General features: G+C 42.4%; 1 protein-coding gene across 5 annotated transcripts in view; it reads left to right on the forward strand.

Annotated features, from left to right (window-relative positions):
• The window catches only part of CLTCL1 (clathrin heavy chain like 1), a 104,720-nt gene that overhangs the window by 53,720 nt on the left and 23,997 nt on the right, over nt 1-27,003 (forward strand). For all 5 annotated transcript variants that reach the window (XM_047827660.1, XM_047827659.1, XM_047827658.1 and 2 more), the window contains 10 exons: nt 660-797; nt 4,312-4,476; nt 5,040-5,220; nt 6,561-6,724; nt 8,063-8,188; nt 8,744-8,886; nt 9,272-9,506; nt 11,498-11,620; nt 14,722-14,867; nt 25,161-25,344. In XM_047827660.1, the coding sequence (XP_047683616.1) occupies nt 660-797; nt 4,312-4,476; nt 5,040-5,220; nt 6,561-6,724; nt 8,063-8,188; nt 8,744-8,886; nt 9,272-9,506; nt 11,498-11,620; nt 14,722-14,867; nt 25,161-25,344 (1,605 nt within the window). The remainder of the gene's footprint in view (nt 1-659; nt 798-4,311; nt 4,477-5,039; nt 5,221-6,560; nt 6,725-8,062; nt 8,189-8,743; nt 8,887-9,271; nt 9,507-11,497; nt 11,621-14,721; nt 14,868-25,160; nt 25,345-27,003) is intronic.

A 27,003-nucleotide genomic window follows, 5' to 3' on the forward strand; every position in this document is an offset into this window, starting at 1 on the left:
TATTTCATATTTCTAAAGTATTTTTAATAAAAACTTTCTCCTGTACTTTAAATATGGAAACAGTTACACAATCAGTAACTTCATTACCTATATATCACTTCTTACTAAGTCTTATTCTTTAACTTCTATTTAACTTTAATGATCGATGTCTAAGTCAGTGTTTGCAATTTCCTAACTGTGCCTGAATAATGAGAGTATAAGGGCTAGACACCAGGTATTGACTGCCTCTAGGATTTGATTAAGTAACAGATTGTTAAGATTGCTTGAATCCCTTCAAAGTACTTCCTTTGATTTACTTGAGTAAAAATGCCCTGTTGGTGAGGATGATATGGGTGATAATAATTTCACAAAATTACCTAAAAAGTAATGGCTATGAATTACTTGAATTTTGATAATATGAGAAAATGCAGGACAACTGGCTGGCTCAGTCAGCAGAGCATGCGACTCCTGATCTCGGGGTTGTGAGTTTGAGCCCCACATTGGGTGTAGAGATTACTAAAAAACTAAAATAAAAACTAAAAAAAAAAAAAAGAGAGAGAAAATGCAAAGGAAGGAACTAATGGTTGAATTTCTAAATGAGATTCAATTTCAGGAGCTATCTGAATAGGAAAATAAAATAGTTTCCTTTGGGTAAATATGTGGCTTTCAATCTGTTTCAGATTGTAGACGTTTTCATGGAAAACAGTTTAATTCAGCAGTGTACCTCCTTCTTGTTGGATGCCTTGAAAAATAATCGCCCAGCTGAGGGGCACCTCCAGACGCGCCTGTTGGAGATGAACCTGATTCACGCACCCCAGGCAAGTGACATTTCTAGGCTCTAACCATAGGACAGAGCGCCTGTTTTATTTCTCTGTGGGACTTGCACACCTGAACACAGTGGCTTTGGGCTGGGATGTGCTCATGCCTCAGGGGGCACTCTCTAAGACTTTCCTGCAAGAAAGTTCTAGAATCCATGGTGCAAAACTTTCATAGAGACTTTTGCACCTGGGACATCTTTTCTTTTCATTTTTCTTTTCTTCATTGTGGTAAAGTGCACATAACAAAATTTACCATTTTAGCCATTTTTTTGAAGTTTTTTTAAAATGTTTATTTATTTTGAGAGAGTGAAAGAGTGAGAACGTGAGCAGGAGAGAGAATCCCAAGCAGATTCCACGCTATCAGCTCAGAGCCCGACGTGGGACTTGATCCCACTAACTGTGAGATCATGACCTGAGCCAAAATCAAGAGTCAGATGCTTAACCAACTGAGCCACCCAGGGACCCCTACCATTTTAATCATTTTTAAGTGCATGATTTAGTGGCCTTAAGTACATTCACAATATTGTGCAACCATTACCACTGTATATTTCCAGAACTTTTTATAATCATGAACAGAAAATCTGTATCCATTAAGCAGTAACTCCCCATTCCCTCCCTCAGCCCTTGGTAACTCCTGTTTCACTTACTGTTTCTATGAATTTGCCTATTTTAGATACTTCATATAAGTAGAATCATATGATATTTGTCCTTTTTTCTGGCTTGTTCACTTAGTATATTGTCTTCAGGATTCATCCATGTTGTGATATACATCAGAATTTCATTCCTTTTTATGTCTAAATAATATTCCATCATATGTGTATGCCACATTTTCTGTACCTGTTTATTTGTTGATGACACTGGGTTGCTTTCACCCTGTAACTGTTGCAGATAGAGCTGCTAGGAGTATTGGTGTACAGGTATCAGTTTGAGTTCCTGTGTTCAGCTCTTTGGGGCATACATCCAGAAGTGGAATTGCCAAATTATATGGTAATTCTGTATGTAACTTGTTGCAGTACCACCATACTATATTTCAAGCATTACACCATTTTATATTCCCACCACAATATATGAGTATTCCAATTTCTTCATATCCTTGCCAACACTTGTTATTTTCTGTGTATGTTTAAAAAATAATAATATCTAGGGGCACCTAGGTGGCTCAGTAGGTTTAGCATCTGACTTCAGCTCAGGTCATTATCTCATGGTTCATGGGTTTGAGCCCCATGTTGGGCTTTCTGCTGACAGCTCAGAGCCTGAATCCTGCTTTAGATTCTGTGTCTCCCTTTCTGCCCCTTCCCTGCTCATGCTCTGTCTCTCTCTCTCTCAAAAATAAATAAACATTAAAAAAATAATAATAATAGCTATATGGGGCACCTGGGTGGCTCAGTCAGTTAAGCATGTAACTTTGGCTCAGGTCATGATCTCGTGGCTTGAGAGTTCAAGCCCCACATCAGGCTCTCTGTTGTCAGCGCAGAGCCAGCTTCAGATCATCTGTCCCCCTCCCTCTGTCCCTCCTCCAGTCTAGCTCTTTCCCTCTCTCAAAAATAAATAAGTTGGAAAAAAATAGCTATCCTAAATGAGTGTGAAGTGGTATCTCATTGTGGCAGTGCATTTCTTGACCTGAAAATTGGCGGGAGGGCTGTGATTTAAATCACATGTATATGCCTTTTCTTTTTTTGGTTAATTTTGGATATGTATGCAGGAAAGGAGTTTGAAAAATTCACATCAAGCTGTTAACCACAGTTGTCTGAGTGGACAGGATTGTCATTCACTTTGTTCTTTACTCACTTGTCTTCCGATTTCTTTTTGTTTATAATCATATATTGTTTTTTGATTAGGAAACAATAATTGTTAATTATATTGTTCTGTGATTTCAGGTTATTCAAATCCACAAGTTAGCTGCTGTTGTGTGGGTCATATCCCACCTCTAGGAAACAAAAGTGTTATTAATTTGCTGTTTGCTGTTCTGTTGAACTCTTATGACCAGATGATTATGTGTGATGATAGTTTTTAATAAATGAGCTTGGAAAGGGGTGCCTGGGTGGCCTAGTTGGTTAAGTGTCTGACTCTTTTTTTTTTTTAATGTTTTTATTTATTTTTGAAGGAGAGAGAGAGCATGAGTGGGGGAGGAGCAGAGAAAGAGGGAGACATAGAATTTCAAGCAGACTCTAGGCTCTAAGCTGTCAGCACAGAGCCCAATGTGGGCCTCAAACTCACAAACTGTGAGATCATGACTTGAGCCGAAGTCAGATGCTTAACCGACTGAGCCACCCAGGCACCCCAACTGTCTGACTCTTGATTTCAGCTCAGGTTATGATCTCATGGTGAGTTCGAGCCCCCCCATTGGGCTCTCTGCTGGAGCACAAAGCTTGCTTGGGATTCCCTCTCTCCCTTCTCTCAAGATAAATAAACTTTAATTAGTTAATTAGCAAGCTTTGAAACAGAAACTAAGCACCATTCAGGAACTGAGCAGATAGACCCTAAGAAGAGCCCAAACCCTAAAGTGGGGTAGGCTAAATGGGCACAATGCCCAAAACATTGGGGCAGTTCTCTCTGGATCTCAGAGTCTGGATGATATTTTCTTTCTTGGCCCTTCCGTGTTTTTTGAGTTCTCTAAACTGCACTATTACTATAATAAGGGGGAACCTTTTTTTAAAAAGAGGGTAGTAAGGACAAGTCTTAAGGAAACAAAGGGTGGGGACATCAGATAAGCATCAGATATTACAAAACCTTGCTCTCAGCAGTTGGTGTGGATTTCCTCTGCAGAGAGCCCAGAATGTACATTATCCTGGAACAACATGGTATTAGGCTAGGTCTGTGGTCACCATGTACTTGGTTTGTGCTCCATATCCTGGAAGAAATGGGAAAGAGTGTGTGTCTTATCAAGACTAGCTACTTATTAGATACTGAGAGTCAAGTTTGGTTGTTGACCCACTCATTCTTAATCCAGAGGTTGCTTATTTAAAGATGATATTAAGCCTCATCAAAATTCTTTCCAGGAGGGTTAGTTGTTTTTCAGACATCCCCACTCACACCTAATTCTGCCTTTAACCAAGTGGAGAAATTTTGTGAACACCAGTAGGATTTATTACTTCCAGGTCTAATCGTGACTGTTGCTAGTCCAAGGATTGAGCTCATTAAAGAAGGAGGCCTTCATAGACTCACGCCCTCACATTGACCATGACCTTGCCACAGAAAACTGTACAAATGTGATGGCTGAAAAGTCGGAACAATAGCCTGGACTGATCCCGGTAACATGCTTTAGGGCAAGGCCTCAGCCTTATTATACACATCTGACTCTGCACCTAGGAGGACAGAGCCTTGTTCGAAGAGGCCCAGGTGACTTGGAAGATGGCTAGGGCTCTGCTCAGAGGTGGGCAAGGATCTAGACCTTTTGAAGCCCTTCTGTTTCATGAACACTGTTCTGGAGCTGTGTTGTGGGGGTGTTGAGCAGCTGTTCTTAAAAAGTTATTGCCACTGTTCAGTTTTTCTTCCTGATGTCACCATTTCATAGGTTGCAGATGCCATTCTTGGAAATCAGATGTTTACCCATTATGATCGGGCCCACATCGCCCAGCTCTGTGAAAAGGCAGGCCTCCTGCAGCGTGCGCTGGAGCACTACACTGACCTGTATGACATCAAGAGGGCTGTGGTCCACACTCACCTCCTCAATCCCGAGGTATGGTGCACCCTTGGGGCACTCCTGTTGTGATTGGCACACATCTGTCATTAGGGTCACATGCTCCTGAAATTTCCTGTGTCCATGGTTGTGGGACTGTGGCATGTGTATACCCTGTGCATGAGCCTCATCACTACTATACACAGTTTTCATTCAACCCACACACAAGCTTCACTTGCTCACCCATGCATCTGGACCCACGTTACCTCTTTCTTTCCATTTTCTACCTTTGACTTAGACTAACAGAGAAAACCTATTAACATTGACAGCTCGAGCAGGATTGTCTGAAACTTAGCAGAAGCTAATAGGTATTGCATTTACATTTACAGAATAAGTTTTAGTATCACCTGTGGGGTTTTGCAGGGTGTGTGACAGCTTGATGACTATTAAGGTTAGTTATCCTGAGTTTACTCCCAGCTCTTACTTTTTTACCACAGTCCTTTTAAGTGAAAATTCTTTATATTTTTGACATTCAATGGGAAAAATTGATCCAGTTATTTTGCCAGTGTTGGAAACATCTAGGATGGTACTTAGTTGTGGATTAACTCTTCCTTGCTTCCTAGTGGCTCGTCAGCTTCTTTGGCTCCTTGTCAGTGGAGGATTCTTTGGCGTGTCTTCATGCTTTGCTGTCTGCCAGCATCAGACAGAACCTTCAGCTGTGTGTGCAGGTAGCCTCCAAGTACCATGAGCAGCTGGGCACACAGTCCCTGGTGGAGCTCTTTGAATCCTTCAAGAGTTACGAAGGTAAGCTTCACACCCTCCAGCCGACTGCACCTTCTGCTCAGGTGTTGGTGTCTGCCTGCCCAACCTCACAGACTTCCTTCAAGCCAAGCCAATGTGTTGGTCAATGGCAGAAGATTTCTGCTGTCTAGTGTGTTACCCAGCTTAGGTAGCTTTTTTGGCATTTGCAAAGGAAGCATTTAGTTGGTTGGCATTGGGGTGGGGACACTTAGAATCCCCCATGTGTCCCTGGAGCCTCTGTAGAACTGAGCATCTGTCACACAGTCTGCTGTAGAGTTCACCAATAAGCCTGAGCCAGTGGCACTAGAATGCATGGTTCTGAGGGGTGGCCCCTTTGGCTTCCCCTGAGTAACAGTCCCATGGTGGCTGAGCAATGTGTGGCTGCTAGGCTGGCTGGCCTGATTGTGGTTGGCTTCCTGCCCTCTTGTGGGCATCACACCAAGAATTTGCTGGTAGGAGGATGGCTTTCCCAGATGAGGGTCTGTTGGGGACAGGCTGGGGCAGCGATAGAAGCAGAGCATTTGTCCAGTGAGGTGTTAAGCCACTGCCCTGTGCCCAGTGAGGTTGGGATGTTAGAGGAGTGAAGGCAAGAGCTGCCTTCAGGGAGCTGCCCTTGTCACAAGACACCATTGCAGGAAAGGCTGCAGCAGGAATTAGGTTGCACTGGGCGGGGAGATGGCAATAGAGTAAGGTTAGTGGGAAATGTCTGCCTTCAGGGTTCTGGTTCCTTCCTCAGGTTATAACCGATGACCTCCTCCTCAGGGAAAGTGGTCTTCTCTGGTGTATCTTGTCCTGCTGTTGTCACCAGTACCTCCTGGCCAGCTCCTGTGACAGTTAGGAGATGGTTAGCTTCTGATGAACAGTGTTGCTCTGTGACTCACCATGCACCCCAGTCTGCAGTGGCTCCATGTGTGCCATTAGCTCAATGTCAGGGAGCAGACTCTGTTTGGAGGCTTCCATTGGAAGCCTCTGCTTTCCTGTCCCTGGCATTTATTTTTAGAGCAGCAGTCACACAGCCCTCTTAAGTTGCCTATTTGAATTATTCTTGAAGATAACCACCTAGGGTATGCCTGGCGCCCCCCCCCCCCAGATGGATTCCATATGCACACAGTATTTCACACAAGAACATCCCTCCCAAATTTGATGGAAATCTGACCAGCTATTTGGAGGAGATGCCAAAGCAAAAGAACTTCACATAGATTTTGTAAGTTGTGAGTGGGAAATGGGTGCTGGGAGACTGAAGCACTGTTGTGGGCTGGGCTGCCAAGGGCAAGTGGCCTGTGACTGTGGAGAAAGCAGGTGGATATTATGAGGGCATAAGATGGAACAGTCTCTCTTTGTAGGCCTCTTCTACTTCCTGGGCTCAATTGTGAACTTCAGCCAAGATCCAGATGTGCACTTGAAATACATTCAGGCTGCCTGTAAGACGGGACAGATCAAGGAGGTGGAGAGGATATGCCGGGAGAGTAATTGCTACAACCCAGAGCGGGTGAAGAATTTTCTGAAGGTGAGTGTGTCCTGGCATCGCCTCCTTCCTTGAGCAAACCATCAGCCAGCTGCCCAAGAGTTGGAAAGCTGGCTTTGTCTCTACCAGTGTTCCCTGGATCCTTAGTGCAGAACTCTACTTTGGCCTAAAATTCTTATAGGAGTCCACTGCTCATTTTACAGCCCTTGAGGCTGTACTCTTAATTATCTGTTGTGTGAATAGAGGGAGTTAGTTTATCGATGCATTATGTTTCAGCAACATCCCAACTGTGCCCCTGTTAATTAGGTTGGGAAAGTCTACAGAAACAAATAAGCTACTCAGTGCTAGTGGCATAAAAAGCAAGAAGTGTATTTCTTCCTGATGCACAGATTAGGGTGGATGTAGAGGTAAGTGGGTGGCTTTCCCACCATCTTTCAAGGACTAGGCTGATGGCTATTTTGCCGTCTTCAGCCTACCACCTTGAGTGTTGCCTTCCTAGTCAACTGGAAGGAAGGAAAATTCAGAGAAGCTGGTATAGGTGGTTTTTTAAAAAAATTTTTTAATGTTTATTTTTGAGACAGAGAGAGACAGAGCACGAATGGGAGAGGGTCAGAGAGAGAGGGAAACACAGAATCCAAAGCAGGCTCCAGGCTCAGAGCTGTCAGCACAGCCAGACGCGGGGCTTGAACTCACAGACCGTGAGATCATGACCTGAGCCGAAGTCCGATGCTCAACTGAGTGAGCCACCCAGGCGCCCCTGGCATAGGTGGTTTTTATGGGTGAGGCTGCAGGTGGCATGTGCCATTTCAATTCTCATTCCACTGGAGGAAACACATGGCCACGCCCAGAACTGCAAGGGTGCAAGAGAACCTGAGAAGTGTCATGTAGGTATGGCCAAATGAGGGGAGGCATTATTGTGGTGGACTGCAGGGTAGGCAGCAGCGATGTTCCATAGAGTATGGCAGCTTGTCCTGAAAGGCAGCCCTTACCGGCAAGTGTTCTCAAAAGTGGTCCTCTTTCTGGTGCCTGGTCTGGGTCAGATTTATACATAATGAGTGAGCTGCTTGTCTTAACCCAAAAGATAATGGCTTTTGGACTAATTTGGAATGTTATTGCCAAATTTAGCAGAGCTCTTTTCTTCTTTAACCAAATAGTACTGCCTTTCTGTTACTTGTTTCCCAAGACAAACACCTTATCCCCAAAAGCAAATACATGTACCTTAAAACAACAGCATGTCTAGAACAAAGTCTCACCCTTGAGTCTCCTTGGGGCCACTCTGCTAACAGAAGCAGTGCCATCTCTGTGCTGATTCATGGTCCCTGCAATCTAGCTCTGTGGGGTCTTCACTGCCTGCCTTGTTCTGTGCTTTCCATTACACAGGAGGCTAAGCTCACAGACCAGCTTCCTCTCATCATCGTGTGTGATCGGTTTGACTTTGTACATGACCTCGTCCTGTACTTATACCGCAACAACCTGCAGAAGTACATCGAAATCTACGTTCAGAAGGTACTGCTGAGACCATCACTGCCGGCTCCCAGGTGACACCCGGCTGCCTTTGTGCCTTAGTTGCTGGTAATAGTCTATACCTGAGAGGCTGCCTCTGACCCCTGAATGTATCTGAGACTGGTGGTATCTAAGCTTGGGCTGCCATAGCAGAATACCACAGACTGGGTGGCTTAAGCAATAGATATTTATTGCTAACAATTCTAGAATATAGACATCCAAGATCAAGGTGCTGACCCTACCACCTTGGGTTGGTTCTTCCTGAGACCACTCTCCTTGGCTTACAAATGGCCAGCTTCTCACTCATATAAAAAACACTCACTGTTTTTTATATGGCCTTTTCTCTGATTAGGGCCCTACCGTTTTGACCTTACTGAACCATAATTATCTCCTTCCAGGCCATTCTTCCAATACAGTCACATTAGGGACTAGAGCTTCACAGTTTGCATTCCATCTACCACAGGAGCCCTTTCAGACAGCCACATTGTCCAAATCTTTGGGGACTTGTATCAGTGACCTGTGCCTGCAGCACTGAAGTCACCACCTTGACCATTCTAGGTCAACCCTAGCCGGATCCCTGCTGTGGTTGGAGGGCTGCTTGATGTGGACTGTTCTGAGGAAGTAATTAAAAACTTAATCATGGTTGTGAGAGGACAGTTCTCCACTGATGAGCTGGTGGCTGAAGTAGAAAAAAGAAACAGGTAAGGGATCCTAGCTCGGTATCTTCTCTTGCCCCTGGGTTCTAGTGTTTGTGGTTAAGCCTATGACTAATTTCCTGAGAGCCCTTTTCAGTTAGCCTCCAGGCCCCAAGACTGACTGTCTCTGTAGCTGGTCTTTCTTGTAACAAATCTTAGATCCAGTAGTGAGTTACTTGCTATTGGTATTGCAGATCTTTGGGAAAAACTTAACAATTGAAATCAGTTTGGAACTCAAGTCTGTTTTGGTCCCTAGAACAACCTGAGGTTAATGGAATGAGATTTTTGTTTGTTTCTAGAAGCAACCTTCACAGTTCAGGGTCTGCCCTGGAGGTTTTGAATGTTAGTTTTGAGACGCTTAAGGCTTAAGGTGTTCTTCCTTCTTTCAAAGGCTAAAGCTGCTTCTTCCCTGGCTGGAGTCCCGGAGTCACGAAGGCTGTGAAGAGCCTGCCACTCACAATGCTCTTGCCAAGATCTACATCGACAGCAACAACAGCCCCGAGCGCTTCCTGAGAGAAAATGCTTACTATGACAGCCGCATGGTGGGCCGCTACTGTGAGAAGCGGGACCCACATCTGGCCTGCGTTGCCTATGAGCGGGGGCAGTGTGACCTTGAGCTCATCAAGGTAGGCAGCAGATAGACTTAACTGCCAGGTTTTGCTCTGGCTTCAAATGCAGGCTCTGTGGGGGCTCATGAGGGCTTCCTCTGAGCCCCACAATTGCAGGTCATTTGTTACATTTCCATGAACAACTTGGTTTCTTTTTAATTCAGATGCCTTGTTTGCTACCTGCTTATGCCCTGTTTATATATTGTACTTATAGGTGTGGCTGGCCCTGAGTCTGACCTGTCAGCCTTCTGCTGCAGTCCTCCTTGTTACCTAATGTCCTGAGGGCAGAATTCAACCTGTTAGCCTGACTCAGGAGGTCCTCTGTGAACTGCAACCCTGTCCTCGCCAGTCTGACTGCCTCCCCTCTTGCCTTTCTATCCTGGATGCCTCTGTCCCATTTGCCCTTGCACTACCTGCTCTTCTTTTTAGGGCAGCTTCTTACACGTGCCCTCACCAACTCTTCCCAACGTCAGAGCTCTTTCTGGCCCCTCTTTGGAACAACCCCCCAGGTCTACTTTCCTCAGTCCTGGCTTGCATCTACATGTATTCAGTTAGTTAAGTATCAAATAGTGACCTAAAACTCCAGAAATCTCATGTAGGTGTACCCAATGTTTGTTTGACTGTAAGATCCATAGGCAGTTGGTCTGTTTGCCCTGAGCATCTCAGAATATCTGACAACATGGTAGAAACTCAGCAACCAGGGAAGGAGAGTCAAGCATACAGAGCCAAAACTCAAGAGCAGTGCAACAGTTTCTCATCCTGCTCTGGCTTTTGACACTGGCCATGCAAGTGGCAGGCTGGGTTGACATAGCACCTGCCTCGAGGGAGCAGGTTTGTGTGAAGTTGGGACTTTAGTTTGATACCATAAGCCACATTTTGGCGGAATTTACCACCTTTTTATTAAAGCTCAGTTCAGTGACCTCTCAGGGATCTTTGCACCCATCTGTCCTATCTGGTGATACACAGTAGACATCGCCTTTTAGTAAGGCAGAATTCAGACAAGAAAAAAAATGTTCATTAAGGTCTGATGTGTCAGAAGGAGAAGTAAGATTTTAGTGCAGGCCAGAGTAGGCCTGCTCTTGGCCTCATGCCATGCATGTGTGAACAGCCCGTGGACACACACGCAGTACTTAGCCTTGTGCCTGGCATCTGGTACCCAGCCAGTCTGATTCCCACCAGGCCTTAGCAAGTGTCTCACACATTGAAATGTCCAAGTGGGTGTTTGGTTTCTTGGAGATGTATTAGAGCACTAAAAAAAGGGTCTCAAGTTCGATCAATGAAAGCATATTTTAAAGTTTATAGGCCTTGGGATGCCTGAGTGGCTCAGTCGGTTAAGTATCCAACTCATGATTTTGGCTCAGGTCATGATCCCAGGGTTGTGAGATGAAGCCCCATGTCAGACTCTGTGCTAAGTGTGGAGTCTGCTTAGGATTATCTCTCTCCCTCTACCCCTCTCCCCAACTTGTGCATGTGTGCACTCTCTCTCTCGCCCTCTCCCTCTCCCTCTAAAAATAAAAAAAGAAAGTTTATAGGCCTTGAAATACTGTAGCATATATGCTGTTTTATACCAGTTCTGGGCTATTCTGATAACACTTTAGAGATGGTGACTATTTAAATTTAAATTAGCTAAAAATTAAAAACTTAGTTTCTCTTTCCTACACTGCATTCCATAGCATAGACCTAGAACATTTTTATTGTCTCAGAAAGTTCTGGGCAGCACCACTGTAGGGCAACAGGTTGATGTTGAGAGGAGCTGCCACACACCCATACCCACTCTTAAGTTGTTGTAAACTGAGAAACTCATGTTTTGAGGTAACATATTGCTCTGAGGAGTTCATTGTCACCCCTTTGGGATGCTGCTCATCCTGTGTCGAAGTCCTATTACTCGCTTGGGTTCCAACTGACACCAAACAAGTGTCAGGGACAGAGGGAACTGACTGGAGTGGGTCCCCCACATAATGTCCATTGGTTGGCTGTTTGAGTTACACACACTAGTATGCTCATTTCAGGTTTGCAATGAGAATTCTCTGTTCAAAAGTGAGGCCCGTTACCTGGTGCGCAGGAAAGATCCAGAGCTCTGGGCTCATGTCCTTGAGGAGACCAACCCTTCCAGGCGACAGCTGATTGACCAGGTGAGGAATGGAAATGGGAGTGTATATATGCATGCATGTGTTTTGCCTTCTCATTATCATGTGGCCAAAGTGACTAGTTGCGACGTTATGTCTGAAACATCGTTAGATGCATGACCAGACAATCTTGTGAATCTTCTCTGGAGTTGTTCATTGATTAGAGTAGAGTTGGCCCTGATCTCCAAAGTGGGAATGTGCTACCCCAGTAAAAGGAATATCTAATGGCATGACTGCATGCTGGATCCTTAGTGTTTTTTTAGCTCAGTCCCCATTGACACAAGGTAAGTGGCTCTCAAGGTTGTCTCAGCTAGATCTGCCTTTGTTGAGGAACCCCTGCACCCTTGTGACCATCCAGCACCTTCTCGGAGCTGGGGCACAATGCCAAGGCCAGGGCTCTTCCTGGTTGCAGCCTGGCAGGCTTCACTGGGCTTCCTGAAGCTTCTGGTAGCAGATGGTGCTTCACCATCCTCACCGTCTGCTGGGCACACTATTTGGAAGTGGGCTAAGATCAAAGTAGGAACAATATCCTGGCCCCAACAAGTGGGCTCCAGTCCTGAGTGGATCAGCTAAAGTGCCCCAACTCCTTTGTATGCATTACCAACCACTAGGTGCACTTGTTGGGCTTCACCTGTATCTCCACTGAATTCACCTTCTTGTTTTCTGTCCACTGTTCCTCATGTCTGTGCCATTATCCTTTTCTTAATTAACTTTATTTTGGAACACTTTTAGATGGATAGAAGCCTGTGTTATTTTGGATCTTATTATATCAACTTTGGACTTACCCATCTCTCAGATTCATTGAGACTTGACAAAGACATTGAGCAGCAAAGGGCCTGGGACAGAGTAGGTTTAGATTCTGCTAGAGATCTACAAATTCACAGACAACAGGTGTTTCTCCAGGTGTTGACCTGGCATGTCTTGTAAGTCATGTTGCATTGGCACAGGGATGAGCAGCTTTAACACTGCACTGAACTGAAGCCAGCAGGTACCTACCTTTTGGTCTCCCTGTGTCTGTGAAGCTGCTGGTGCTCTCATTATATCTGCTGTGACTGAATATTCATAGCCGCCTCCTGGAGGCATTCACCTACTGTGCCTCTCTAATTAGAGGGACCACATGATGGCAGTGGCAGACTGCTTTTTGGTCTGTAGTAGAAGCTTATTATGGAAAGTTTACTTAGAAAAAGCAACTTCCTGAGGTAACTTAGGTTAGGCATCCTGTTGACTCAAATAGGTGGTAAAAATATATTTTGCCCTTAAAACAACCAGTGTGTATTTAAAGTACTCTTAAGGTTTTTAAGAATGGGCAGATACCATGATGGCAGGAAATGGTACTTCCTACTCTGGATGAATTCTGTGTGCTGTCACACTGCTCCTTTCCCTCAAGTATACCCTTTTAATTATCTCTCTGATAGCCCCTTTTCTCAAACTCCTCTGCATAACTGTTAGGATTGTTATAAACTCCTCAGAAGAACTTTTGTATTTTATGGTGCCATTTAGTATACAGTGGCCACTTGCAAGGTGAACTGGGCTGACTTTGATTCTGGTTCCATTGCAGCCCTCCTGTTTGCAAGGTGAAAGTTTGTGGCCAGAGATGTCATATTAGCTATGTCATACCTTCTCTGAGTTGTCTGTTCTTTCTCATTAATGCATTGCTATTCCCTACCCCTGATGAACACCAGAAACTTGGCAAAACTGATCCCGAAGTCACCAAAGGCCCCTGGCACAAAACACAAGGAGAACAAGCTGGCCATCTAGCCTGCTGTTATTTGGGAAGTGTACTTTTTAGAAAAATGTCTTTTCAGGGCACCTTGGTGGCTCAGTCATTTAAGCGTCTGACTAGATTTCAGCTCAGGTCATGATCTCATCGTTCATGAGTTGGAGCCCCACATCGGGCTCTGTGCTAAGAGCGTGGAGCCTGCTTAGGATTCTTTCACCCCCTCTCTCTGCCCTTCCCCTGCTCATGCTCTCTCTCCCTCAAAATAAATACATAAACATTAAAAGGGAAAAAAAGAAAGAAAGAAACGTCTTTTCCCCCAGTTGTGAGTTTTCTTGTAGGTGAGACACCCATAATTGGATGAGGGGTGTATGGCCAGGCTTTTGTCAGTCTTTCTCTAAGGGCGTGTTTCTGAGGGCTCTGTAGTGCAGGGTACATTCTACTTCATGCCTGGAAGTGGGCTGGACCTCAGCAGTGTGGTGCTCTAGGCTAGCAAGACCTTCATTAGAATGGTGTCTTCACGGGTGCCTGGGTGGCTCATGGCTCAGTCAGTTGAGCATCAGACTTAGGAGGTTATGATCCTGTGGTTTGGGAATTCAAGCCCTTCGTAGGGCTCACTGCTGTCAGTGCAGAGTCTGCTTCTGGCTCTCTGTCCCCCTCTCTCTGCCCCTCCCTCGTTTGCACTCTCTCCCTCTCAAAAATAAACAAACATTTAAAAAAGAAAAAAAAGTACATTTAAAAAAAAAGAGTGAGGGGCGCCTGGGTGGCGCAGTTGGTTAAGCGTCCGACTTCAGCCAGGTCACGATCTCGCGGTCCGTGAGTTCGAGCCCCGCGTCAGGCTCTGGGCTGATGGCTCAGAGCCTGGAGCCTGTTTCCGATTCTGTGTCTCCCTCTCTCTCTGCCCCTCCCCCGTTCATGCTCTGTCTCTCTCTGTCCCAAAAATAAATAAACGTTGAAAAAAAAATTAAAAAAAAAAAAAAAAAAAAAAAAAAAAGAGTGGTGTCTTCATTACAGAAATGGAAGCCATTTTGCTATGAATAGTGACCAAAAAAAAAAAAAAAACAAACAAACAAAGATGAAAGCAAACATGCATTTCAGCTACCTATTTAGTGCACTCTTACTGGCTTTGGAGTAAATTTACAGTATGGTCATTGGGGCAGAGATGAGTCTAACCCCAATTAGAGAAAAACTAATTGTCAAAATAAAGCAAACAGAATCCCTGAAACTAATGCCTTTAGACAACCTTCTCTTTTTGCCTTGAGAAATCTCCTATGTTCTCCTATGTCTGTTTCAGACTACCATGGAGGTATCCTTCTCTTCTGTTTAACTTCAAGGATAGTCTTGAATTGACTTAACTAACCAAGTTCTTTCAAATGATTTTTAAAACCAGGTGGTACAGACAGCATTGTCAGAAACCCAGGATCCTGAAGAGGTCTCAGTCACTGTCAAGGCCTTCATGACAGCTGATCTGCCTAATGAACTGATTGAGCTGCTGGAGAAGATTGTTCTGGATAACTCAGTCTTTAGTGAGCACAGGTGAGGGTATGCTGAGGGTAGCTGCTAACTCAGTCAGATTCAAGCACCTGCCTGATGTTCACTTTTCATTACAGTTTTGTCTCACCTTATCTGCCCAGCCTTATTGGCTGCTCCTCAGACATGTAGCCAGTCTTCTCACTGTGTTCTGTATCTTCAGACCTACCTGTATCTTCTAACCCAACCTAAATCCTGCTTTTTCCAGGACACTATCCTTCCTCTTGCTGCTCTGGCCTGCATTGTTCTTTAACCTCACTGCTAAGAAAGGGAACTAATATTCATTAGGGGCTACTATGTCCCAAGTATGTTAAACTCTTGAAATCATGAACAAAAGTTTGAAAGCAAATGTCAAGAAAATTAAATCTGGGCATGTATTAGGGAAGATTTGCTGGAGATGTAATGTAGAAGTATGAAGAGTAGGAGCTTGGGTAGGAAGAACATTCTAGGCAGAAACAACAGCAAGGACAGACACCTTGGAAGTAATAAAATGTGCTTCAGTATGGTCACATCCAGCATTTATCTCCACTTTAAAATTCATTATCAGGGGTGTCTGGACGGCTCAGTTGGTTGAGCGTCCAAGTTCGGCTCAGGTCATGATCTCACAGTTCGTGAGTTCAAGCCCTGCGTAGGGCTCTGTGTTGACAGCTCAGAGCCTGGAGCCTGCTTTGGATTCTGTGTCTCCCTCTTTCTCTGTCCCTCCTCTGCTCATGCTCTCTCTCTCTCTCTCTCAAAAATAAGTAAACATTAAAAAAAAAAAAAAAAAAAGGAGGAAGAAGAGCCTGCCTTGTAGCAAGGCTTCAGAGAATTCTGAGATAACATTCCAAGAAATAATGAGCTAATAGTAAAAATATTGACAAAATGCATAAGGAAACAAGGTTCTATTAGTAAGAACTAGCAATAAAACAGGGTAGACTCAGATCTGCCTAAAGGGACTATGGGTATTGAAATTATCAGGCACAGAATATAAAATTGAATGTAATGTGTTTAAGTACCAAAAACAATATCAAGAAGATTTTTTAAAATGCCAGATAACTTTGATAAATAAAAATAAATTTACATAGTTGGATTTGAAGTAAACTCTAAATGGGTTTAGTGGCATTAGAGAATAAATGAGTGGAAAGATAGATGTGAAGAAATTGTAAGAATGTAGCCAAGACACACAGATGGAAAATGTGAAAGAGTTTAAGAGGTGCACAGGTTCAAGGAAGACCTAATCAGAGCCTCAGAGAGAACAGGGAATGAGACACTGTTTGGAGGGAAAATGATGGAGATTTTAACAGAACTGATAGTTTAGTTCTCAAATTCAGGAGACCAGCAAATCCCAAGGAGGATTAATTTTTTTAAGGTTTTTTTTTTTTAAAGTTATTGTTTTGAGAGAGAGTGTGTGAGCAGGGTAGGGACAGAGGAGTAGGGAGAGAGAGAATCCCAAGAAGGCTCCATGCTGTCAGCACAGAGCCTAGTGTGTGGCTCAAATCCATGAACTGCAAGATCTTGACCTGAGCTGAAACCAAGAGTTGGAAGCTCGACCAACTGAGCCACCCAGGCACCCTAGGAGGATTAATTTTTTAAAACCACCGTTACACACATTATAGCAAAACTGTGGGACATCAAAAAACAAAAACAAAAACTTTTTTAAGCACCCAGAGAGAAGATAGATTACCTGTAAAGAAATATGAATTAGCAGACTTCTGAGCAGCTTCAGTAGAAGCCAAAGGATATGGGATGATACGACTCAGAGTGTATAACATAAGGTTAATGAGAAGTTGGAAATAAAAAAATAAAGGTAGGCAAATGCAAACCTAAGAATTCTGGTATTATACTGACATTGTATGTTAATATACTATGACATTTTATGTTTATATGTATATACTATAAGGTCTTTATTTGTATCATACAAAATAGACTTTAAGGTAAAAACCATTGTTGAAGTAAAAAGAGCCGGTACAGTAGTCCCCCACTTACCTGTGATGTCATGTCCTATGGTTTCAGTGATCATGGTTAACCATGGTCCGTCTGAAAGCAGACAGTGTGTCAGAAGTAGAGTAGTAGCTTAACACTGTGTCACAATGCCTACATCATTCACCTCACTTCATTTCATCACCTAGGCATTTTATCATCTTACTTCATCACAAGATGAAGGCTGAGTCCAGTACAATAAGATATTTTGAGAGTGAGAAACCTCATTCACTAACTTTCATTTATGATATAATTGTTCTATGTTATTATTAGTTTTTGTTGTTAATCTCTTAGTGTGCCTGGGGTTTATAAAATAAAGTTTATCAGGGGCACCTGGGTAGCTCAGTTGATTAGGTGACCGACTTCAGTTCAGGTCATGATCTCACAGTTTGTGGGTTCGAGCCCTGCGTTGCGCTCTGTGCTGACAGCTCAGAGCCTGGAGCCTGCTTCGGATTCTGTGTCTCCCCCTTTCTCTGCCCCCTCCCCTGCTCATCTCTGTGTTTCTCAATAATAAATAAACATTAAAAAAATTTTTTTTAATGAAAAAAAATAAAGTTTATCATAGGTATGTATGTGCAGGAAAAAATAACAAAAAATAGGATTTGGTACTGTTTGTGGTTTCAAACCCCTACAGGGGGATCTTAGAATGTATTACCCACAGATGTGGGGGACTACTGTATAGAATGATGAAATACTCAGTTCACCAGAAAGATAATTCTGAACTTGTATATACCTAATAATAGAGCTTCAAAATATGTCAGGCAAAAAGTGACAAATCTGCAAGAAGACCCAGGCAAATTCACCATATGGGGAGATCTTAACATACCTCTCCAGGTAATTAATAGAACAATTAGCTTAAAAAATGAATATACAAGGGGTGCCTGGATAGCTCAGTCATTAAGCATCTGACTCTTGATCTCAGCTCAGGTCTTGATCTCAGGATTGTGAGTTTGGGCCCTGCGTTGAGGGGCCAAGCTTTTTTAAAAAATGAGAATATTAAGAAGTATACATAAGGGGTTCCTGGGTGGCTCAGTTGGTTAATCATCCAACTCTTGATTTCGGCTCAGGTCAGGGCTCTGCTCTGGCAGTGTGGAGCCTGCTTGGGATTCTCTCTCCCATCTTTCTCTCTGTCTCTACCCTGCTTGGTCTCTCTTTCAAAATAAATGAACTTGAAAAAAGGTTTTTTTAAGTATATAGAAAAAATGAGTGTATTAAAAAGTATAGGGGCACCCGGGTGGCTCAGTCGGTTAAGCGTCCAACTTCAGCTCAGGTCATGATCTCGCAGTTTGTGAGTCCGAGCCCCGCGTCAGGCTCTGTGCCGACAGCTCAGAGCCTGGAGCCTGCTTCAGATTCTGTGTCTCCCTCTTTCTCTGCCCCTCCCCTGCTCGTGCTCTTTCTCTGTCTCTCAATAATAAATAAATGTTAAAAAAAAATTGTTTTTTAAAAAGTATAAAGACAATACTAAATATATTTCTTAAAGTAAATAAAAACAATATAACTAGTGACAGTTAATGTGAATTATAAGCTTGGGGCACCTGGGTGACTCAGTTGGTTAAAGCATCTAATTTTTGCCCAGGTCATAATCTCACATGGCTCGAGTTTGAGCCATGCATTGGGCTTTCTGCTGTTAGCATAGAAGCTGCTTTGTATCCCCTGTCCCCCTCTCTCTCTGTCCCTCCCCTGCTCGTTCTCTCTCTCAAATAAATAAACTTTTTTTCTAAATGTGAATTATTGGAGCGCCTGGGTGGCTCAGTGGTTAAGCGTCTGACTTTGGCTTAGGTCATGATCTCACGGTTCGTGGGTTTGAGCCCCGTGTCAGGCTCTGCGCTGACAGCTCAGAGCCTGGAGCCTGAGCTCTGTGTCTCCCTCTCTCTCAGCCCCTCCCCTGCTTGTGCTCTGTCTCTGTCTCTGTCTCTCAAAAATAAATAAACATTAAAAAAAATTTTTTTAAAAATCAAAAAATTAAAAATAAAATAAAAATATGAATTATACGCTTACTGGAATGAATTTACATATATTCAACAAGTAGACATGGTTACTAAAGAAAATCAGAAGACAAATAAATGAAAGAGCAAACTTCTACAATCTGTCCACTCAACCATTATAAACAACTTGATGTAAATTCATGAATGATCACATCATCTTGAAAGACATTAGTTTTACCCACATCACTCAAATTCATTGCAATACCCTAAAACACTCTATTTGTTTACTTATGAAACTTGACAGGAAGATTTTAAATTTTAAATCAGGGGTGCCTGGATGGCTCAGTCAGTTAAGCATCCAACTCTTGGTTTCAGCTCAGTTCATGACCTCGCATTTCCTGAGTTTGAGCCCTGTATCAGGCTCTGTGTTGACAGTGCGGAGCCTGCTTGGAATTCTCTATCTCCTTCTCTCTCTGCCCCTTCCTCTCTCTCTCTCTCTGTCTCTCACTCTCCCTCTCAAAATTAAGTAAATAACATTTAAAATTTTTCAAAAAGAATAAATTTTAATTTTTTTTTCAACATTTATTTTTGGGACAGAGAGAGACAGAGCATGAGTGGGGGAGGGGCAGAGAGAGAGGGAGACACAGAATCGGAAACAGGCTCCAGGCTCCGAGCCATCAGCCCAGAGCCTGACGCGGGGCTCGAACTCGCGGACCGCGAGATCGTGACCTGGCTGAAGTCGGACGCTTAACCGACTGCGCCACCCAGGCGCCCCCAAAAAGAATAAATTTTAAAAAGATAAAAGGCCAAGAATAGTGAAGATGCTGCTAACACAAATAATAGATCACCCAAGATGTGAGAGTAGGTTTTGGGATGACAAGGTACTTACTCTGATCTAGAATAATTATAAAATTAAATTAAGACATGGTGGTTTGTGCAAGGAATAGAAAAACAGACCATAACAGTAGAGCAAAGAACCCTAAAATATGCCCACACATATGTAAAAAACTTAACTTGTAACATCTGGCTGTGCAGATGGAAGTAATAGACTTTTCAGTAAATAATGTTGGGACAATTGATTACCCATGTGGGTGAAAGTTAAAATTGGACCCCTATCCTATACTCTGTAAAGATTTAAATACAAAAGTTAAAACTATAATGTTTTTAGAGTTTACGTTTAAAAGAATATATTTGTGAATGCTTAAGTCAGTTGCAAAAATATATAGACCATTTGTGAAAAACTTGCAAAATAGGACTATGTTAAACTTAAGAACTTTATCATACTAAGATGAGAAAAAGGGAAGCTACAAGCAGAGATGACATTTGCAACATACAGAACCAACAGAAACTAGCATGGAGAACATACAATAAAAGAAAAACTCCTGATAACAACCTGATAGAAAACTCAGCAAAGCACTTGAATGGTCCTTCAGCAAGAGGAGAGATAGCCCCGTGAGTCTAAGGCAGGACTGCAGCCTCATCAATCATCAAGGAAGCACAGTCTGGCCGCTGTGTACTGCCCCTTTCCTCCTGCAGAGCAGTGGGGATCTAGCTCTCCTAATCAGCCTTGATGAGAATGTCGAGCAGCTGGGCCTCTTATATGCCCTGTTGGGAATGTTTTGTTCCTCTTGGAAAGCAGTACGTGTTAGAAGGTGTTTCCACTCCTGGTTCTGAACCCTGAAGAAACTCAGCTCACATATATCAGGAGACATGTGCAAGAATGCACAAAACAGCACAGTTTCCAGTAGCAAAGATCTCAGAGCAGTCCAGACACCCATCAGTAAAAGGGCTGTGGTACTGTCGTACAGTGGAGTACCTTGTCACAGTGGAAATTAATGCTTATCCAACAGCATGGGTGAATCTTGGACCTAATTTTTAATACTTTTTTTCCCTTCTTCCCCCCTTCTTTTCAATTATTATACAGTAAAATTGGCCTTTTGTGAGGATGTACAGTACTAGGAATTTCACACATGCCTAGATTCATGTAAGTAACCACCATAGTTGGGGTACAGAACAGTTCCCTGACTCTGTGAAACTGACTTGTGCAAGCTGCCCTTTACATTTGTAGCTCCTGTACCCCTGATAGTCACCATCTGTCATTTATCACTATCATTCTAGTTTTGCCTTTCCAAGAATGTCATGTAAAAGGTATCACATACTGTGTAATCTTTTGAGACCTGGCTTCTTTCACACCTTTGAGATTTATCCAAGTTGTTGTGTGCATCAATAGTTTGTTCTCTTTTATTGCTGAATAGTGCTCTGTTGTATGAGTGTACAACAGTTTGCATATCTGCTTGGATATGCAGATCGAAGGACATTTGGATTGCTTTCAGTTTGGGGTGCCTATGAATATAGCTGCTATAAACGTTTGTGACCAGATTTTTGTTTGAACATACCTAGCAGTTGCTGAACCATTTGTTATATGTATGTTTAAGTGTTTAAGAAGCTGCTAAACTTTGTTTTCCAGAGTGGCTGTACCATTTTGCATTCCTACCAGCAGTGTGAGAGAATCCTAGTTGCTCTACATCTTCAGTAGCACTTGGTATTAATGGTATTTTTAATTTTAGCCATTCTAATAAGTGTATAGCAGGATCTCCTTGTGGTTTTAATTTGCATTTCCCTGATGGGTAATGATGTTAAACAACTTTTCTTGTGCTTACCTGCCATCCATATATCCTCTTTGGTGAAGAGTCTCTAAATCTTTCACCTCTTTTTTATTTGGGTTATTTGGTTTTTCAGTGTTAAGTTTTGTTCTTTATTTTTTTTAATGTTTATTTATTTTCGAGAGAGACAGAGTGTAAGCAGGGAAGGGGCAGGGAGAGAGAGGGAAACAGAATCCAAAGCAGGCTCAGGCTCTGAGCTGTCAGCACAGAGCCTGACGCGGGGCTCGAACTCACAGACCACGAGATCGTGACCTGAGCTGAAGTCGGCTGCTCAACCGACTGAGCCACCCAGGTGCCCAAGTTTTGTTCTTTAAACAGTCTGAATTCAAGCCCTTTGTTTTATATGGGATTTGCAAGTATATTTTCCCAGTGTGGAGCTTGTCTTTTTATTCTCCTAATAGCACCATTTGCAGATTAAAAGTTTTCATTTTGATCAAGTCCACGTCATAAACTTTTCTCTTATGGATTGTGTTTTGGTGTTTAGAACTCTGTGCCTAATCCTAGGTCAAAGATTCTTTCTGGATTCCTTCTAAAAGTTTTATAGTTTTACATTTTACCTTTAAATCTATGGTCCGGCATCCAACAATGTATGAAGTTAAGCTTGAGGTTCATTTTTTTACATGTGGATATCCAGTCATTCCAGCATTATTTGTTGGGTCCTTTCTGCATTGAATTCCTTTTGCATCTTTGCCAAAAATCACTTGGCCGTGTAGTGTGATTCCTCCAACTTTATTCTTTTTTTTAATTTAAATTTTAGTTAACATACAGTGCAGTATTGGTTTCAGGAGTATAATTCAGTGATTCATCACTTACATATAAAACCCAGTGCTCCTCACAACAGGTGCCCTCCTTAGTACCCATCACCCTTCTAGCCTATCTCCCACCAACCTCCCTCCATCAACCCATAGTTTGTTCTCTATCATTAAGAGTCTCTTGTGGTTTGTTTCCCTCTCTTCTCTTTTCCCCCCACTTGCCATACGTTCATCTGTTTTGTTTCTTTGATTCCACATATGAGTGAAATCATATGGTATTTGTCTTTCTCTGATTCACTTATTTCACTTAGCATAATACATTCTAGCTCCATCCATATCATTGCAAGTAGCAAGATTTCATTCTTTTTGATTCCTGAGTAACATTCCTCTGTGTGTGTGTGTGTGTGTGTGTGTGCGCGCATGCGCGCGCACACGCATGTGTATATAAAAGATATACGCATACACACACACACACACACACACACACACACACAATACATCTTCTTTATCCATTCATCAGTCAGTGGACATTTGGGCTCTCTTCCTAGTTTGGCTCTTGGTTTTTTTTTGTTTTTTTTTTTTTATGAATTTTATTGTCAAATTGGTTTCCATACAACACCCAGGGCTCCTCCCAACAGGTGCCCCTCCTCAATGCCCATCACTCCACATCAGCTAGTTTGGCTATTGTTGATAATGCTGCTATGAACATTGGGGTGCATGTACCCCTTTTGAATGTGTATTTTTGTATCCTTTGGGTACATACCAACTGGTATAATTGCTAGATCATAATGTAATTATATTTTTAGTTTCTTGAAGAACCTCCATGCTATTCTCCAGAGTGCCTGCACCAGTTTGCATTCTCACCAACAGTGCAAGAGGGTTCCCCTTTTTCTACATCCTTTCCAACACCCGTTGTTTCTTGTGTTGTTAATTTTAGCCATTCTGACAGGTGTAAAGTAGTGTCTCATTGTGGTTTTAATTTGTGTTTCCCTGTTGATGAGTGATGTTGAGCATCTTTTCATGTGTCTGTTAGCCATCTGGATGTCTTCTTTAGAAAGGTGTCTATTCATGTCTTCTACCCATTTTTTTAACTGGGTTATTTGTTTTTTGGGTGTTGAGTTTGATGAATTCTTTATAGATTTTGAATACTAACCTTTTATCAGATATGTCACTTCCTGATATCTCCTCCCATTTTGTAGGCTGCCTTTTAGTTTTGTTGATTGTTTCCTTCACTGTGCAGAAGCTTTTTAACTTGATAAAGTCCCAATAGTTCATGTTTGCTTTTGTTTCCCTTGCCTTCAGTGATGTGTCTAGTAATAAGTTGCTCTAGCCGAGGTCAAAGAGGTTGCTACCTGTATTCTCCTCTAAGATTTTGATGGTTTCCTGTCTCACATTTAGGTCTTTCATCCATTTTGAATTTGTGTTTATGTACAGCATAAGAAAGTGGTCCGGTTTCATTCTTCTGCATGTTGCCATCCAGTTTTCCCAACACCATTTGTTGAAAAGACTGTCTTTTTTCCATTGGATATTCTTTCCTGCTTTGTCAAAGACCCAACTTTATTCTTGTTCAAAATTCAGAATTAGCCTTATCTGTTATTGACAGGGAAACCTCCTGGAATTTTTATTGGAATTGCATGAGATCTGTAGACCAGTTTGGGGTTGGACAGTTGCTATTTTTACTATGTTTAGTGTGAATACAGTGTGTCTTTCCATTAGATCTTTAACTTTTCTCATCAGCATTTTATATTTTTTAGTATCTAGATCATGTACATGTTTTATTAGATTCATACCTAAATATTTCATGCTTTGGGAGCTATTGTAAATAGGTACAGGGTTTTTTTTGTTTACAGTTGTACATTGCTGGTATATAGAACCCCAATTAATTTAATGGTTAACCTTGTATCCTGATATGTTGCTAAGCTTACTTATTTGTCCTAGAATTTTTTTTCTTTATAGATTCCTTGGAATTTTCTATCAATCATGTTGCCTGCAAATAGGGACAGTTGTATTTCTTCCTTTCTAATCTAGATGCTTTTTATTTATTTTGCTTGCCAAACTGCCTTGACTAGAGCCTCCAGTAGAATGTTGAATAAAAGAGGGGAGAGTGGATATCCTTGTCTTCTTCCTGATCCTAGGGGGAAGCATTTGGTCTCTCACTATTGAGAGCTGTGGATATTTTGTAGATGGCCTTCATCAGATTGAAGATGTTTCCTTATATTTCTAGTTTGCTGAGAGTCTTTATCATTACTGGGTGTTGGATTTTGTCACATGCTTTTTCTGAATCAATTAATGATGATCATGCTATTTTTCTTTTTATGATTCTTAATATGCATTACATTCATTTTTTCCCACATTTTTTAATAAGGCAAAAGAAAACAAGTTTTATAAGAATGTATTTAGTATGATTAAAGTTCAAAAACATGAAAAACCACCTATATTGTTTATATACACAATTTATATGGTAGAACTATAAAGAACCACAAAGAACTAATAGAGGCACAGTTCAGGAAAATAGGCATCTGTGAAGTGGGAGCAGAGGCAGCTCCTAGAGAACCCACAGCCGCCCTCCAGTGATTGGGGTGCTCTGATTTCTCGTAGCTGGTGCTTTCTCAAGACTTTGGACCACATATACTTCATAAATATTCTATTGTATCTATTCACCAATAATGTGTGTGTATTTTAAATATTTTTTTTAATTTATTTTTAACATTTATTCATTTTTGAGAAACAGAGTGTGAATGGGGGAGGAGCAGAGAGAGAGGGAGACACAGAATTCGAAGGAGGCTCCAGGCTCTGAGCTGTCCAGAGCCTGACACGAGGCTCAAACTCACAAATTGCAAGATCATGACCTGAGCTGAAGTCGGACACTTAACCAACTGAGCCACACAGACACCCGTTAAATATTTTTAAATTGGAGGTCTTGGGCTGGTCAACCTTCGAAAGAGTGTTGTGTACAGCTTTCATTCCTGTGATACTGTGCTGACCACCCCTTCTTCTCAGGAATCTCCAGAATTTGCTGATCCTGACTGCCATCAAGGCAGACCGCACGCGGGTCATGGAATACATCAGCCGCCTGGACAACTACGATGCCCCAGACATTGCAAACATCGCCGTTAGTAGCGCACTGTATGAGGAGGCCTTCACCATCTTTCGCAAGTTTGATGTGAATGCATCAGCAATCCAGGTGAGCTGCTCAGTGCTTTCATGTTAAACCCTAGTGCCTTCTGGTTGTCCGATATGTCTCTCAGATTCTTGTGCTCTTTTCTGCTCCTCAACAGTAACCCATCTTCCCAGCCTGTTGGCTTCTTCTCTGTTGGGTACTTCTGCTGTCTGGCAGTTATCCCCGCTTCCTGGTCATTCCCCTAGACTTGGGTACCTGATGCAAGGTTGTGTGGTCAGCCCTGGTGACTGAGGTGTTCTGATTGTCAGGGGCCCTCACATGTGACTGCTGCAGTCCTTCACCCTCTGCTGCCTCAACTCCCTAGAGCAGTCCTGCCAGCCCTCCTGCCCGTTTTCAACCCCACGAAGAGCCCTTCCCTTAACCCTCCTCCCTTTCCTCCAGTCTGTTGGCCTTTTCTGGTTTTATTTCCAAATGGATTGTAAACCACAGGACAGATCACTTTAGTTGCTGTCTTACCAAAATTCTCTATGTCCTTGCCTCTTCCCTTACCATTTTTCTGTATCTCCTTATGAAATCTCAGATCTATAAGCCCCCCTTTTTGGTTCATACATGGTCTGTGGCCTTGCTGTGAGATCAAAACTATATGGGGTGGGGAGGGGCAACTGCTGTACCCCAGCCCTCCAGACTGTCCTTCAAGCCTGTGTTCTCTTGTTTGTTTGTTTGTTTTTTCATATAAGTGCAAGTTAGTTAACATATAGTGTAATAATAATTTCAGGAATAGAATTTAGTGGTTCATCACTTACATGTAACAACCCATGTTCATCCCAACAAGTGTCCTTCTTAATGCCCCTCACCCCTTTAGCCTTGTGCCCACCCAACACAACTGAGCAACCCTCAGTTTGTTTTCTGTATTTAAGAATCTTACAGTCTGTCTCCCTCTCTGTTTTTATATTATTTTTGCTTCCCTTCCCTTTTGTTCATCTGTTTTGTATCTTAAATTCCATATGAGTAAAATCATATGATATTTGTCTTTCTCTGACTTATTTCACTTAGCATAATATACTCTAGCTTTACACACGCTGTTGCAAATGGCAAGATTTCATTTTTTTGATCACCAAGTGATATTCCATTGTATGTATGTGTATACCACAACTTCTTTATCCATTCATCAGTCAATGGACATTTGGTCTCTTTCCCTACTTTGGCTATTGTCAGTAGTGCTGCTATAAACATTGGGGTGCATGTGCCCCTTTGAAACAGCATACCTGTATCCCTTGGATAAATACCTAGTTAGTGGTGCAATTGGTGGGTTGTAGGGTAGTTCTATTTTTAATATTTTGAGGAACTTCCGTACTTTTCTCCAGGGTGACTGCACCAGTTTGCATTCCCACCAGCAGTACAAAAGGTTATCTCTTTCTCTGCATCCTTGCCAACATCTGTCATTGCCTGAGTTGTTAATTTTAGCCATTCTGATGGTGTGAAGTGGTCTCTCATCGTGGTTTTGATTTGTATTTCTCTGTTGATGAGTGATGTTGAGCATCTTTTCACATGTCTGTTAGCCATCTGGATATCTTCTTTGGAAAGGTATCTATTCATATCTTTTACCCGTTTCTTCCCCGAATTGTTTTTTGGGTGTTGAGTTTGATAAGTTATTTATAGATTTTGGATACTACCCCTTTATCTGATATGTCATTTGCAAATATCTTCTCCCATTGGGCCAGT

The sequence above is a fragment of the Prionailurus viverrinus genome, chromosome D3 (assembly GCF_022837055.1).
Source record: "Prionailurus viverrinus isolate Anna chromosome D3, UM_Priviv_1.0, whole genome shotgun sequence".
Lineage (NCBI taxonomy): Eukaryota > Metazoa > Chordata > Mammalia > Carnivora > Felidae > Prionailurus > Prionailurus viverrinus.